General features: G+C 46.0%; 1 protein-coding gene across 13 annotated transcripts in view; it reads left to right on the forward strand.

The window, feature by feature from the left end:
- Nucleotides 1–89: 89 nt before the first annotated feature.
- Nucleotides 90–12770, forward strand: part of UBE3B (ubiquitin protein ligase E3B) — a 62752-nt gene continuing 50071 nt past the window's right edge. The window contains exons 1-11 of one of the 13 annotated variants that reach the window (XM_027576054.2): nucleotides 91–225; nucleotides 480–543; nucleotides 3450–3552; nucleotides 3677–3764; nucleotides 4826–5007; nucleotides 5165–5285; nucleotides 6649–6708; nucleotides 7129–7233; nucleotides 8694–8790; nucleotides 10099–10184; nucleotides 11066–11148. In XM_027576054.2, coding sequence (XP_027431855.1) covers nucleotides 4847–5007; nucleotides 5165–5285; nucleotides 6649–6708; nucleotides 7129–7233; nucleotides 8694–8790; nucleotides 10099–10184; nucleotides 11066–11148 — 713 coding nt within the window. In that variant the 5' untranslated portion in view covers nucleotides 91–225; nucleotides 480–543; nucleotides 3450–3552; nucleotides 3677–3764; nucleotides 4826–4846. Of the gene's footprint in view, nucleotides 544–3449; nucleotides 3553–3649; nucleotides 3765–4825; nucleotides 5008–5164; nucleotides 5286–6648; nucleotides 6709–7128; nucleotides 7234–8693; nucleotides 8791–10098; nucleotides 10185–11065; nucleotides 11149–12770 lie in introns of all 13 variants that reach the window. The other 12 variants (XM_027576050.2, XM_027576057.2, XM_027576056.2 and 9 more) reach the window with 12 other exon arrangements.

The following is a 12770-nucleotide window of genomic DNA, read 5'->3' on the forward strand; positions in this document are numbered from 1 at the left end:
GTCGTCCTTCCCGGGTACAGAAGCTCTGCGGAACTGTCGTTCACCGGAACTGGATGGTTGCTTCCCAGCGGAGCTCTAAGAGCGGACACCCCGGGGCAAGATGGCGGTCGGGCCTAGGCCGCTGCCCCGGGTCTGGCAAAGCTCGAGGGTATTGGGCTGAGGCGGCGATAGCTGCGGCCCCGACCCCGAGCGCAGGGTCCTCGAGCGGATAAAGGTCTACAGCCTGTGGGTAGCGAGTGGAAACACGGTTGGGGGTTCTCCGGGTGGTGGGGGGGACCTTGAGGGAGGTGGCCCTTTGGCCGGGTCCCTGCCTCCCCAAGTCGGAGGGCAGGTGTTGGGGACTGGCTGTCGTGTTCCAGGGGGGAATCTCTTCGGGGCCGTTTCCATCCTTTTTCATTTCTGGGACGATAGGCTTTTTATAGACAGACTAATGCTGGGTGAAAAAGATTTGTTATTGTGGTTGTTGATGCCGAGGGAAGATGCTGGGCTCAGGAGTCACCCAAACCGGAGTTCGAATCCTAGTCACTCGCTGTGTGACCTTGGGTGAGTTCCCTCACCTCTCCGAGCCTCGGTTTCTTGCTCTGTAAAATGTGGTAATTAGCTTGTTTCACAGAGGAGGTCCTGTAATAACAAGTTTTAGCATCTGACACTCAGCTCTCTCAGTAGAGACAGCTGGTGTTAATGATTTCAATAAGAAAAACTTGGTGTAATCGGACTCTAACTTAGCCCTAGCGGCAGCCTTGCCTACTCAGCTTTTCTTTGCCGGCCTGTGAGTGACGGAGTCCCTTAGTCTTGTCTCTTTCACTTAATTAATTGCTTTGGCGTTAGAGGTGGCTTCAAATTCAGGAGTCTAGTGACCTCTCACCAGTCATGTCCCCTTTACATTTCATTTTCTCTGTGTGAAGGTGGGATTGATAATTACACGCACCTGGATAGGATGTAGCCTTCAATAAATGATAGCTGTGGTTCTTAATAGTCTAAGTCCTGTTGCCTATTCTTTAAAAATTGGACCCCTGAGACCTTCAAGAGCTGTTGAAAGACAAAATTAGTTAAATATCTGTGCAGTGTCTGATACATGATCCCCCTTAGCAAATGGTGGTGGTCGCTAAACTTGGCTGCCCAGCTCTTCCACCATAGGGGGGAAATCCTCTTGGGCTCAGACAGCAGTTGATATTTATGAAGCTTCACCTTTGGATGATACCCTCTGGACTCTTTCATAATTCTCCATGAAGCGGACCTCATCCAGGGAAGACTGATTTTGAGCAGATACCATGGGAATACAGAAGTAGAAAAGCATCTGAGTCCTGTCTCTTAGTATTAAAATCTTGGCTCTGCCCCTTAATAATGGTCTAACATGGACTATCGGACATAACTAAATGATCTCACGTGGTTGCTGGTCTTACTATGTAGAAGGGACATGACACATAATGGATATTTAATCAACTTATTTTCCTTTTTGCTTTTTGAATAATCTTGGTTATCACCAACCTCTTGTGTTTGTAATTTTTCCACATATATCATTTCCCTAACTGTATGGTAAGCTTTTTGTTGTTTGTTGTTGTTTGTTTGTTTTTTAAGCCTAGATGATAACAGTAAAGCTCAGTTACCTGCTATCTGCTTTCAGATACTCCCTGTTAAAAATTTCCCACTTAATCCTATCACAGTGTCATGTTGACTAGGTCACAATAGAAGTGTAAATGTTTCAACTAATTCTTTTAGCACCCCTAGGAGGTAGGTACTATTATCCTCAACTTACAGATAAAAGAAACTGAGGCCTAGAGCGGATAAAGCAATTTGGCCAAATGAGGTAGAATCAGAACTAAAAAGAACCAAGGATACTTTGATCCAGGGTTTTTTCTACTACATACAGCCTTTTTTTTGATTATGTCAAAGTTTGTGTAATCCTTCATTACAGTAACTTTGAGTACATAAAGACTTCATAATGAGCTTTATGTCTTTGCTAGTAGATTCTAGGCACATAGAAGAAGTGAATAAGAAGGAATTAGAAAAACTGCAAAGTACAGACTATGGTGTAAACAGAAACATATAGTATTGCTGAGGGGATGGAAATTTCAAGGAAGAGCTCTTCTCCTGCAAGTCCCCCTGGGAGAAGTAAAAGTTTTGAGGTAGTCTTACAGCTGCTTTGTCACAGTTTGCCTATGCGTCCTCCGGTTTTCCCATTGAGAAGAGGCTCACTCTCCTCACACCTTGTGCGCCCCCCCCCCCCATGAGGGACTTGTCTACATGTTAGCAAATGATCAGACCATTGTGCTGATGGCTTGGGCCCTTTCTTTGGCGGCTCTCAGGAGCTTGAAGCTGTTACTCAATCTAAACAGGGTCTTAGCCCAAGTGACAGGACTGGTGAATCTTAGTGCACCCAGGGATAAGACAAAATTTAATGGGTGAAGAATGTAATGGTCCCAGCACTATTTCCTACCCAAAGAACCTGCATGACTATGCAGATGAGAGCCTCTACTGAAGAGTTTTTTTTTTAAGATTTTATTTGAGAGAGGGAGCACAAGCAGGGGGAGGGGCAGAGGGAGAAGCAGACTCCCCACTGAGCAGGGAGCCCCGACTCGGATGCAAGGCCAGATTCCAGACCCCCGGGATCATGACCTGAGCCAAAGGCAGACGCTCAACCAACTGAACCACCCAGGCGCCCCTACCGAAGAAGTTTAAAAAAAAAAAAAAATTCATGTCTGTAAAAATAATGCATTGATTACTTATTGGCTGTGCACTCTGTCAGCCACCTTGATAGGTATTTGACATACACCATCTCATTTGGTCCCTCTTCGCCTCTGCCAATTCAGAGATAAAGGCAGAAAGCCTCTGAGGCATTTCTCTGCAGGACCTGGCGGAGCTGGGGACCGGCTCCAGCTCTGTGTGACTCCAGAGCATGTGTGCTTCTCAGTGCCATTCTGCCTCACCATGTGCTTTCTGCAGAAAATTTAGAAAACAGACTAGTTAAGGAAACAGAACTTCCTACCTCAAAAAAACCGCCCTCAACATGTTGGTGTATTTTTCCCAGCTTTGTGCCTCTGTGCACATGCGTTTTTCTTTTTCATTATGTAATTGGGATCATATTGGTTCACAGCCAGCTCTTTTTTCATTTCTCTGCCGTAAACATTTTTCATATTGTTAAAAAATGTCAAACATAATTTTCAGTGGCTTTTTAACATTCCATCCCCTCTGTTCTTACTATCATAAAGCAAGTATAGCTTTAATTCAGCTTCTCTGGGATTGTTTTCAGCCTATTCCCTTTAAACTGAAGGCCTGGGGAGATACGGTGTAACATTTAGATCAGACATTAACTAAAAAGGACACTAGTGTTTTAAGCCAGAAGCATTTTTTATTATTTTTATTCAGTGAGGAAGATCTAGGATGCCCTACCTATAAAACTTAACCCTGAATCTGGACTTTTTTTTTTTTCTTCCTTCTGCTTTTGCCAGAAAAGATAAGCTCCTCTGAAGCAAGAAGCTGCCCTCAGCTGTGAGTCCTCAACAACATTGCTAATGATTACCTGGCATTTCTGTGTCACAGGCAGGTCCTCAGGTGAGCTCTCCAGACTTGCTTGGGCAGAGAGAGCAGGTGATTAAGAAGACTGTTATCTTTTCCTCCCCTGCCTTCTTACCCTCCCTCCTGTGATCAGGTGGGCTTTGTTCATTTGTTTTGACAGTTACTGATGAGAGACTCCCGTGCTGGGAAAATCTTGTTATTTAACAGATGTGAATCGCTGTTGATAAAGGGACCACAGAGGCCCCTCGGTAGGTTGACATGGGGGGAGCCCTGAATGAGCTTTTTATTCTTAATGGTGTTTTCACATGGGCACTGCTTTGAGGGAGGTAACATAGTAAAGAGATTGTTTTCCTGAAGTCTGTATTTCTGAGTAATCGATTTCAGTCATTTTGTCAGCTGGGCTGATTATATATTTGGGACAGAATGACAGTTTTCGAGCATCCAAAAAATCATCTCAGTGTGGGAAGCTCCCTGGACCAGTGTTGTGTGCGCTAGGCTGATAGCCAAAGCCACCCCTTTGGGAAAAGACAGTTACTGGTGATTTAGATAAAAATGTAATGGATAATTGAGAGGCTCTGTCCAAAACATGCCAGTCAGTGGATGGCAGAGTTCTGCTCCGGACTCTTCCTCTGCCGTTGGCAAGATGGGATCAGTCAGGACAGCAGAACAAGTTCTACAGAAAGCCAAACACATTCAGTTTAACAGATTGTCTTGCATTCTGGAATCACATTTGGCTTTTTTAATATGAAAATGGCCCCTTTTCCAAAAAAATTAAGGGTTTCTTTCGGGGTAGGCACAAAATAAGTGCCAGTAAATATTTGTTGCATGAATGGCTGAATGAAATAATGACAGTAAATGATTATTTTTTTCCTCCAAGTCTTGACTTGGGAAAATAAATTTGACTGCTCAGTGTTAGACTGTTCCAGAAAATTCGGTTATCTAGGAACCTTTGACCTGGAGGATGCCTGGTTTGCATTAGAGCTTTATGGATGGAATCGATTCATGCTTTGCTCATCTGTTAAACGATTATGGAGCCCATACCCTATGGCAGCTGCTGTGCTTTTTCTCTTAAGAAGATGTAATTATTTAATACAGGGAAGAGCATCGCTGGTCTAGATGAGTCGCATGAAAGGAGCCGATAGGAAGTTGGGACTTGTGCCAGGAGAGCTGTTAGCCCTTTTGGAGGGCACAGAAGGGTCCCTAGTAGCTCTTTGCTGCCGAAGTGCCTGCCCGCCCTTGGCTCCTGAGCCCCTTCCTGTGTGTTTTTCCTGGAATGACCTACAGAGGCCGCTCACCATTTTCCCTGCAGGGTTTGTGCAAGTTTGCAAACATGTTCACCGTTTCTCAGACCTCGAGAGCATGGTTCATCGATAGGGCCCGTCAGGCTCGAGAGGAAAGGCTCGTGCAGAAAGAGCGGGAACGGGCAGCCGTTGAGATTCAGGCCCACGTTCGGAGTTTCCTGTGTCGGAGTCGGCTGCAGAGAGAAATCAGGTGGGTGCCAGGGACTCAGCACATTCTCCCTTGCTCCCAATTAATAGCAAGAAAAGGTGGTGTTTTCTCCTGCAGTTCTTGAAAAGCCTTCCAGCTGCTGTAAGCTAATTTAAAATGTCTGTTTTTTCTTTTTTCTTATCCTTCCCTCCCTCCCCAGGAGAGAGATCGATGAGTTTTTTAAAGTAGATGATGCTGAGTCCAGTAAAAGAAACGCACTTTGTATTTTTAAGATTGCCAGGAAACTGCTGTTCCTGTTCAGAATTAAAGAGGATAATGAGGTAAAATAATAATAGCGAACACTCTGCTTCCCCATCTGCCAGGTCTTTTTAAAGTATTTTATAAATATGAATTCATTTAGGCCTTACAGCAAGTCGGCGAGATAGACTCTGTGACTGCCACATCCTGCCCTTTCTGTTTTCTTGGGACGTGTTTTGTAGGCATTGTGCCCAGTGCTGCTGAGAATCATCGCTGTTCACGTTCGCTATGATAAGCACTTGGACTCAGATGCAAAGGGGAGCCAGGGAGCCAGGCAGGTTAGGCGTAGGCGAGTGAGTGAAGGAAGCCATTTACAGGACAAAACGTAACAGAAAGCCTAATGAGCAGTAACCCCTTAGGAGGTGGTGGGGATGGGGGTGGTGAGGACTTCAGAGGGAGTGATGGCATCTGTGGCATGCCCAGGAGTGGGCAGCCACTCTTGGGTTCCCGCCAGTGGGGGACTGCCACTCTGATTTGGAAAGGAGGTGCTAGGGATCCTGTGCTCATTTGTAAAAATTGGTAGCTAATTTGAAATGTCTCTCAAATCCTGTAAACCACAGACAAAATGGGCTGGTCGCGCCTTTGGGATTGGAACAATCAGCCTAGAGCAGCGAGTTGTCTGTAATAATACTTCTGATACCATTGGGGAGTGGCCCTGTGCTCCCGGGGATTAGGCATTCCTTACTAGTAAGCGTCCCATTGTGCCAGACCCTCCTCTAGGCACTGGGGCCCCGGAAGGAAACAAGGTGCGCAAGGTCTCTAGCCCCGTGGAACCTGTAGCCCAGAGAGAGGCAGAAGTATGCTGGTGACGGACACACAGACACACAGATGAGGACAGGCAGGTGCAGTGAGGTGACCCCTGTTGACAAGGAAACTATAGCTCCGGGTAATGAGGTGGCTGCCCAGGGCCATGGCACTTTTGAGGGCAGGTCCAGGGTTGGTGTAGACAGTGTAACTTAGTTTCCACTTTCCTTCCTTTTGCACTTCAGGAGAGAAATGATGATGTGACAGTTTGTCAGGCAAAAGTCCGTGTCCATGGTGCTTACAGAAGGGCCCCCGGGAGAGCACGATTCGGGGGACAGCTGCTAGTCTGCAGGAGTGTAGGCCCAGTTTGCCAGTTTGATTTCGTTTTTCCAAAGGAGCCCCAGTCCAAAACGCACGTGTAGGACTCATCCAGCCCGTGGGCCACCAGTTTGAGAGCCTTTCATTAGCCTTTCCAATCATCAGTTTCCGTATCTATGATAGGAAATTAAATATGATCAGATACATGAGTCATCTGGCGCCATGCGAGTGCCTGCATGTGCCAGGTGCCCACGGGACACTTGCTTCTTTCCCATTTCACCATTGGTTGTGGGAATTTATAACCCCCACTCTGCCTCTTTGCAGAGATTTGAGAAGTTGTGTCGCTGCATCCTGAGCAGCATGGATGCTGAGAATGAACCCAAGGTAAGTGGGACGGGGGCTGGGAAGTCTCCCAGAAGCTCTCAGGCCGGTCTCTTTGGCTTTGAAAGCTCCTGCTGAGTGTTAGGATTTTGTTAGGTATGACTTTGCATAGGTACACACAGCCCTGCGTGTAAGGAACGGATCGAAACGTTAACAAAGTGCAACTGATTTTTTTAGTCTCTTCATTGTCCAAGAGCTATGGTCTGCTCTTACCTCTTACTCAGGATGCTAAATTTTCTTACTAGGCTATTTCATCTCTGGGTTTAGAGTTAAAATAAATCCTACTTGCTGCTTATTCACCCATTCATCTCCACTGCCTTCTCTGGCACTGGACCTAACAAATTGGTCCCATTCCAGTAGCTACAACGTATGTAATTTGGTCTCCGTACCTGCCCATTATGTTTCTCTTTCTTCTGCTTGTAGGTGTGGTATGTGTCCCTGGCTCTTTCTAAGGATCTCACCCTCCTGTGGATTAAACAGATCAAACACATTCTTTGGTATTGCTGTGAGTTTCTTGGGCAGCTCAAGGTAAAAACAAAACAAGACTCCTGTAAATATATCCTTCTCATTGGAGGCCTTTAGCGTATATTTTGAGAGTCCTCGTGATTCCTTCATAGATTATTCCTTTGGAAGTTTGTCAGAATCTAGTAAGAAATTATTAGAGCCCTTGTTCTGAGATAGAGCAAGTTAGATACCGTTATCAGAATGAGCCCTTCTTTCCTGTGCAGTTTAAAATTCCCAATTTTGAACATTGGGAATCTGTTGGCTTTCTTTCCATTGTTTTGATACAACGGGTCATTTATTGTTTATATTACTGTACTAGTCAGGCCTCTTGTTACAAGTGCAGATACCGAACGTGAGTGCAGCTAGTAATACATACAAGCTAAGCAAGAAAGAGAATATCTTTTAAGAATATTCTCTGTAACATGGCAGCCGGGGATGACCAGAACCAGGAGCTTCTAGGATTCTCCTTCTTGTCCCTTTCTCTCATCCCTGCTCCCTTTTGGAATCACGGTAGCCAGCAGTTCTGGCCTCACATCCTTACCCTATCTTGACCAAAGAGAAAAGGGAGGCCTCCCCAGTGGTTTAGAAATCTGGGAGGACTCAAAGGTGCAGTGGGATCCTGGTCTCAACCTTGAACTGGTCACAGTGACGAGAGGGATGGGGTACTGCCACTGGCCCTTCCTGGTCCTGTACTCACACTTGTGTTATGAGAAGGTGGGCAGAGGTGTGAGTCGTTGCAAATGGCGGACATTTTCACTTTGCACGATGCGGGGAGAGGTTTCAGGGGCAGAGGCTTGGCAATGACTCAGGTAGTAGCGGAGTGATGGACCAGATGTCCCCAGAGCCTCCGGTGAGCCATTCCTAGCCATCTCCCTCAAGGCACCTGTGAATGACTCACTTGGCCTTGACCTGGCAGCAAGCGTGAATTATGATTATAATAATAGGCAGTATTCCATAGAGTTATCTACGTGCCAGGCACTGTTCTTAGTGCTTTATATACATTAATCCATGTATTTCTAACAACAAGCCTATGGAGAAAGCAATGATCCTACTCCTAGTCAACAGCCAAGGAAACGGGTACAGAGAGGGTAAGCAACTTGGCCTAAATCACACAGCTAGTCAGTGGTAAAGCTAGCCGTCTGAGCCTAGAGTCCCTGTAGTGTCCAATTGGATTTCTACACTGCTGCTTCACTGAACATACATGCATGCATGCATACGTACGTACACCCAGCAAGCCAGCTCCAGTCAGCTTGTTTTCCAAGAATTCTCTTCTCAATTCCCAAGAGCATTTCAGATTCCATGCTTGAGCACTTCTGTCATTTAACTCCCAAAGTGGTCATTCCCCAAGAGAAAAAGAATAAACTCGGACAGTCCTGACTCACTTATCAGAGGCCGAGTGCCTCCAGGTAGGTTGTTAAGTGGATGCTCGGCTGTTGGAGACTGGAGGGCATATGTCTTAATCTCAGTCTCTTTATTGTTTCCAGCCTGAAATTTTACAGGACTCCAGACTCATCACGCTGTACCTCACAATGCTTGTCACCTTCACAGACACTTCAACGTGGAAAATTCTCCGTGGAAAAGGTCTGTGGGGCTTGCTTCAAAACCTTTCCCAGGTGGCATTTGCATAGTGAGCTTCGGGACCTTTCCACCTTTTTGAGAAGCTTGTTCACCGCCGTAAGCCTCAGGGAGAGACCTAAAACTGTACAAATGAAGATGCCCTTGGCGCTTCCATCAGAGAGCATTTGCAGTATTCAGAATATATGTTCAGTGTTATAATTTCTCCTTTCTTTGCATTTATGTTTAAAGGCTTGGTCCTTCTGATCTCATTTTTTTAAAGCTCCCCTAGCACCTCAGCCTCAAAGCAGTAATATTTGCTCAAGCCTTGTCGTTTGTATCAGAATCATTGAGCAGCAAATAATTCCGTTTTGCCCATAAAATTTGTGTTGTGAAGCTGCCTCCTTTTCCCTGGAAAGTGCACTGAGCTTACGTGTTTCATACATTCACTTCATCCGTTTGGCAAATAGCCTTCTCTGTGCCAGATACCACACAGGCGCTGGAGAGACAGAGAAGGTCACTGCCCTCGAGGGGCTTTAGGTGCCGAACGACTGCTGTGTGCCTGCCCTTCCTCAGAGCACTGGGGAGTCTGGTGAGAGAGACAGACTCCAAAGGGAAGTCGCAGATCTGTGATTATATGTGAACATAGGCAGACCATACACGTGAACACATACGTGTCCTGACAGCAGTGTGGCAAGTGCTCGAAAGGAAGGGTACAAGAGGCGAGAGCATTCAGTGGATGGGGGAGGACCTGCCTCTCTGTGTCTGGCGCTCGGGCTCTCCTGCGGGAACGATGTCTGAGCCAAGAGCCGGAGGGAGAGTTGGCGTTCACAGGGCCAAGAGGAGGGACAACACTGAGAGCAGAGGCAACTGTGTGTGCACAGGCTCCTGGCCAGGAAGGAGGGGTGATTTTAAGGCAGGGGCATTGTGGGGTGGTTTAAAACTGGGTGAGTTCTGGCCTTGAGGTCCAGGGAGCTCGTATCCCAGTGCGATAGGAGGCAGCCACAGATAGCAGAACGTGCCAAGCCGTCGGAGGGAATTACAAAAGGTGCTACAGGCGCTCAGAGGCTGGGGACGTTCTTCTGACCAGGGAAATGATAGGACTCATCACCTAAGAGGGGATGCTTGAGCTGGACCTTCTGGGAGAGAGAATTCTGGAGGTTGGCCTCTCCCTGTACTCTGGTACCGAACCAAAGCAGGGAGAGTAGGAAAGCAAGCCAGAGAAAAATCTACTTTCTTTATGGCCTTGGGCCTGGGCCATGATATTCTGTACCACTTATAAAAGGTTCACAGTAAGGCCAGAGCCTTTCTTCTCAGACTTCTTTCTTCATTTAGGGGAGAGTCTTCGACCAGCCATGAACCACATTTGTGCAAACATCATGGGACATCTCAACCAGCATGGATTTTATTCTGTGCTGCAGGTTTGTGACCCTCATCCCCTATCATGGGACCTCGTTCTTCCTTACCTAAACTTGGATTTTTACAGCTGATTTCGGCCTATCTGGTGCCCTCCCCGCAGAAAGCTTTTCACAGGAGTTGAAAGCCTGGCATCCCGTCTCTTCCCTTACCTTGAGTCCCCTGTGGTTGGTGTCAAGGGAGGACAGTGGCCCTGGGACCCCTTCATTGTGCTCCATCTTTGGCTCCAGGAATAACCCAGTCACTTGACATTTACAGTCGAGAAGGAGGCCTCAGGGCTTGGTTCCCTCGGGTTCCTTCTTGGGTGGTGTCTGGAATTACCTTTCTTGCTGTGTTCTCAAACCCCTTCTGTCCACACTGCCCCTGACTGTGCCATCTCACTCACACCCCCAGGGAATTGTCAGAACTCTAACCACTGTTTAAAAGCACTTTGGAGATTCTTGAGTTTAAGAAGTTGCACTGATTTAGCCCTGCCTTCTGCCTGGTACTGAGATTGGCTCCTTCCTGATCGGGTTGCCTTTTCTCCTCACACAAACCCTGTGAGGTGCATGCTAGCCAGAGGTGGTGTCGTCAGCCATTCATCTCTGTGAGGAAGCTTCTAGATACCAGAATATAGAAAAAACACACAGGCAAGATTTAAGTCTGGTGTTCTTTTCACTGGCTATTAACTTTTTTAGCTCTTTATTCTTTCTAAATTTCAAATATGATATCGAGAGAGGCGTCATGAAGGCGATAACCCTTACTTTGCTCTCCCTTCATTTTCAGAAAACATTCCAATAGAGTTTTTTATCTGAAGCCCTCATTTTATTTCTGTGCTGCTTTTTTACATACAAGTGAATATATAGTTGGCGTTGTTCCCCCGACCAGTTAAAATGTTCTTTTTCAGATATTGTTAACCCGCGGCCTGGCGAGACCCCGGCCTTGTCTGTCCAAAGGCACTTTAACTGCAACCTTTTCTCTAGCGCTGCGGTAAGTAGTAAACTCCAGCTGAGGGGTTGGTGTACTTCAGGAGGCTTCCTCCTCTTGCTTTCCTTTTCTCCTGTTCCTTATGTTCGGTGTGGGCTGCCTGCTTTGTCTGAATTCACAGGAAGTGTCTTTCTTCCGATCGTGATGCATCTGTGGCAGCTCTTCTGTCTGTGCCCCTGAATTTTTTGCATCATGATTTGAAGGAAGTTTTTCAAAGTGAATTGCTTTTCATTGTGCCAAGGGCCCAAGACACAAGTATTTTTCCTTTTGAGCTTTTAATCGATACAGAGAACCCGAGAGCTGGAGGAGGCTCAGCGAAGAGCCAAGCAGAGGGTTAAGGGAGTAGTGTTGTGAACACAGGTTTAAAATGTTCAAATCTGGAGGCCCAGAGAGGATGTGCTGTTTGTCTTCACTTAGTTAGGAGATACAAAATACGTACGAAGCTAAACAGTTCCATGTGGAAATTATGCCTGCAATTCAGAGAATCGCCATGTACACAAAGCGGTGTCTGTTTGGGTCTGGAACATCCTTAAACTGTTGAAAGGAGCACTGACTTGGGGGAAGATGTTAATAAGGTAACCTGCTAATCTTAATCCCTAAGATAATAATAACTTAGGGCAGAGGGAGTGTTGGGGGTCAAATTAGCTTGGTAGAGCTCCCTGCTGTGTCCCCTTTGCTAATCCACAGGGCACTTTACCTCAGGAAGCTCTTGACAAGTCCTGAGGTTCAGGAACCTTTGGGCTTGTTTAATCTGATGTTGGCCCGAACATATCTGAACATGGAATACCTTCGCCTAATTTTTCAGTGTGGAGCATGTCTATTAATGTCCCATGGAGTCCTTTTCTATGGAGTACTATTTTGGAAAATGATGTTCTAGAGTATCATTTGGCAAACTTTTTCAGTAAGGGGCCAGCTAATACATATTTTCGGTTCTGTGGGCCACACACTATCACAGCCACCCTGCTGTTGCAGCACAAAGCAGCTGTAGACCATACATACACAAGCAAGAAGGGCTGTGTTTCAATAAAACTGTATTTAGAAAAAGAGGCAGTGGGCAGAATTGGGTCTTTGAGCCATATTTTGCCATTCCTGGTCTAGACTGTGCTGTCCACTAACCACTGAACCTTCTGGGGCTGTTTAAATAGAAATACATTACAACTAAGAATTCAGTTCCTCGTTTAGCGACGTTTCAAGTGCTTCCAGGCCACATGGGACTGAGCAGTGATGACCTTACTGGACCGCACAAATGAGGAACATACCCATCATCACGGAAAGTTCTATGGGACAAGGCTGGTCCAGAGCAGCCCTGCCAATAGAAATAGAATGAGAACTGCAATAAAAAAAGTACAAAGAAAGGTGAAATTAAGTTTAATGATCTATTTTATTTAAACCAGTATATCTAAAGTATAATTATTTCTACATGAAGTCAGTATTTTTAAATAATTTATTTTATTTAAAAGTAATAATTTTTTTTCTTTTCATACTGAGTCTTCAAAATCTGGGGTGGATTTTATACTTAAAGTCTATCTGCTGCTGAACTCACCACATTGTAAGTGGTCAGCAGCTACTGCGTCGGACTGCACATTTCTAGAGGCAAGATCCTTAAGACCGAAGAGCAGGTGTCA

This window comes from Zalophus californianus, chromosome 14 (assembly GCF_009762305.2).
Source record: "Zalophus californianus isolate mZalCal1 chromosome 14, mZalCal1.pri.v2, whole genome shotgun sequence".
NCBI classification, from domain to species: Eukaryota; Metazoa; Chordata; class Mammalia; order Carnivora; family Otariidae; genus Zalophus; species Zalophus californianus.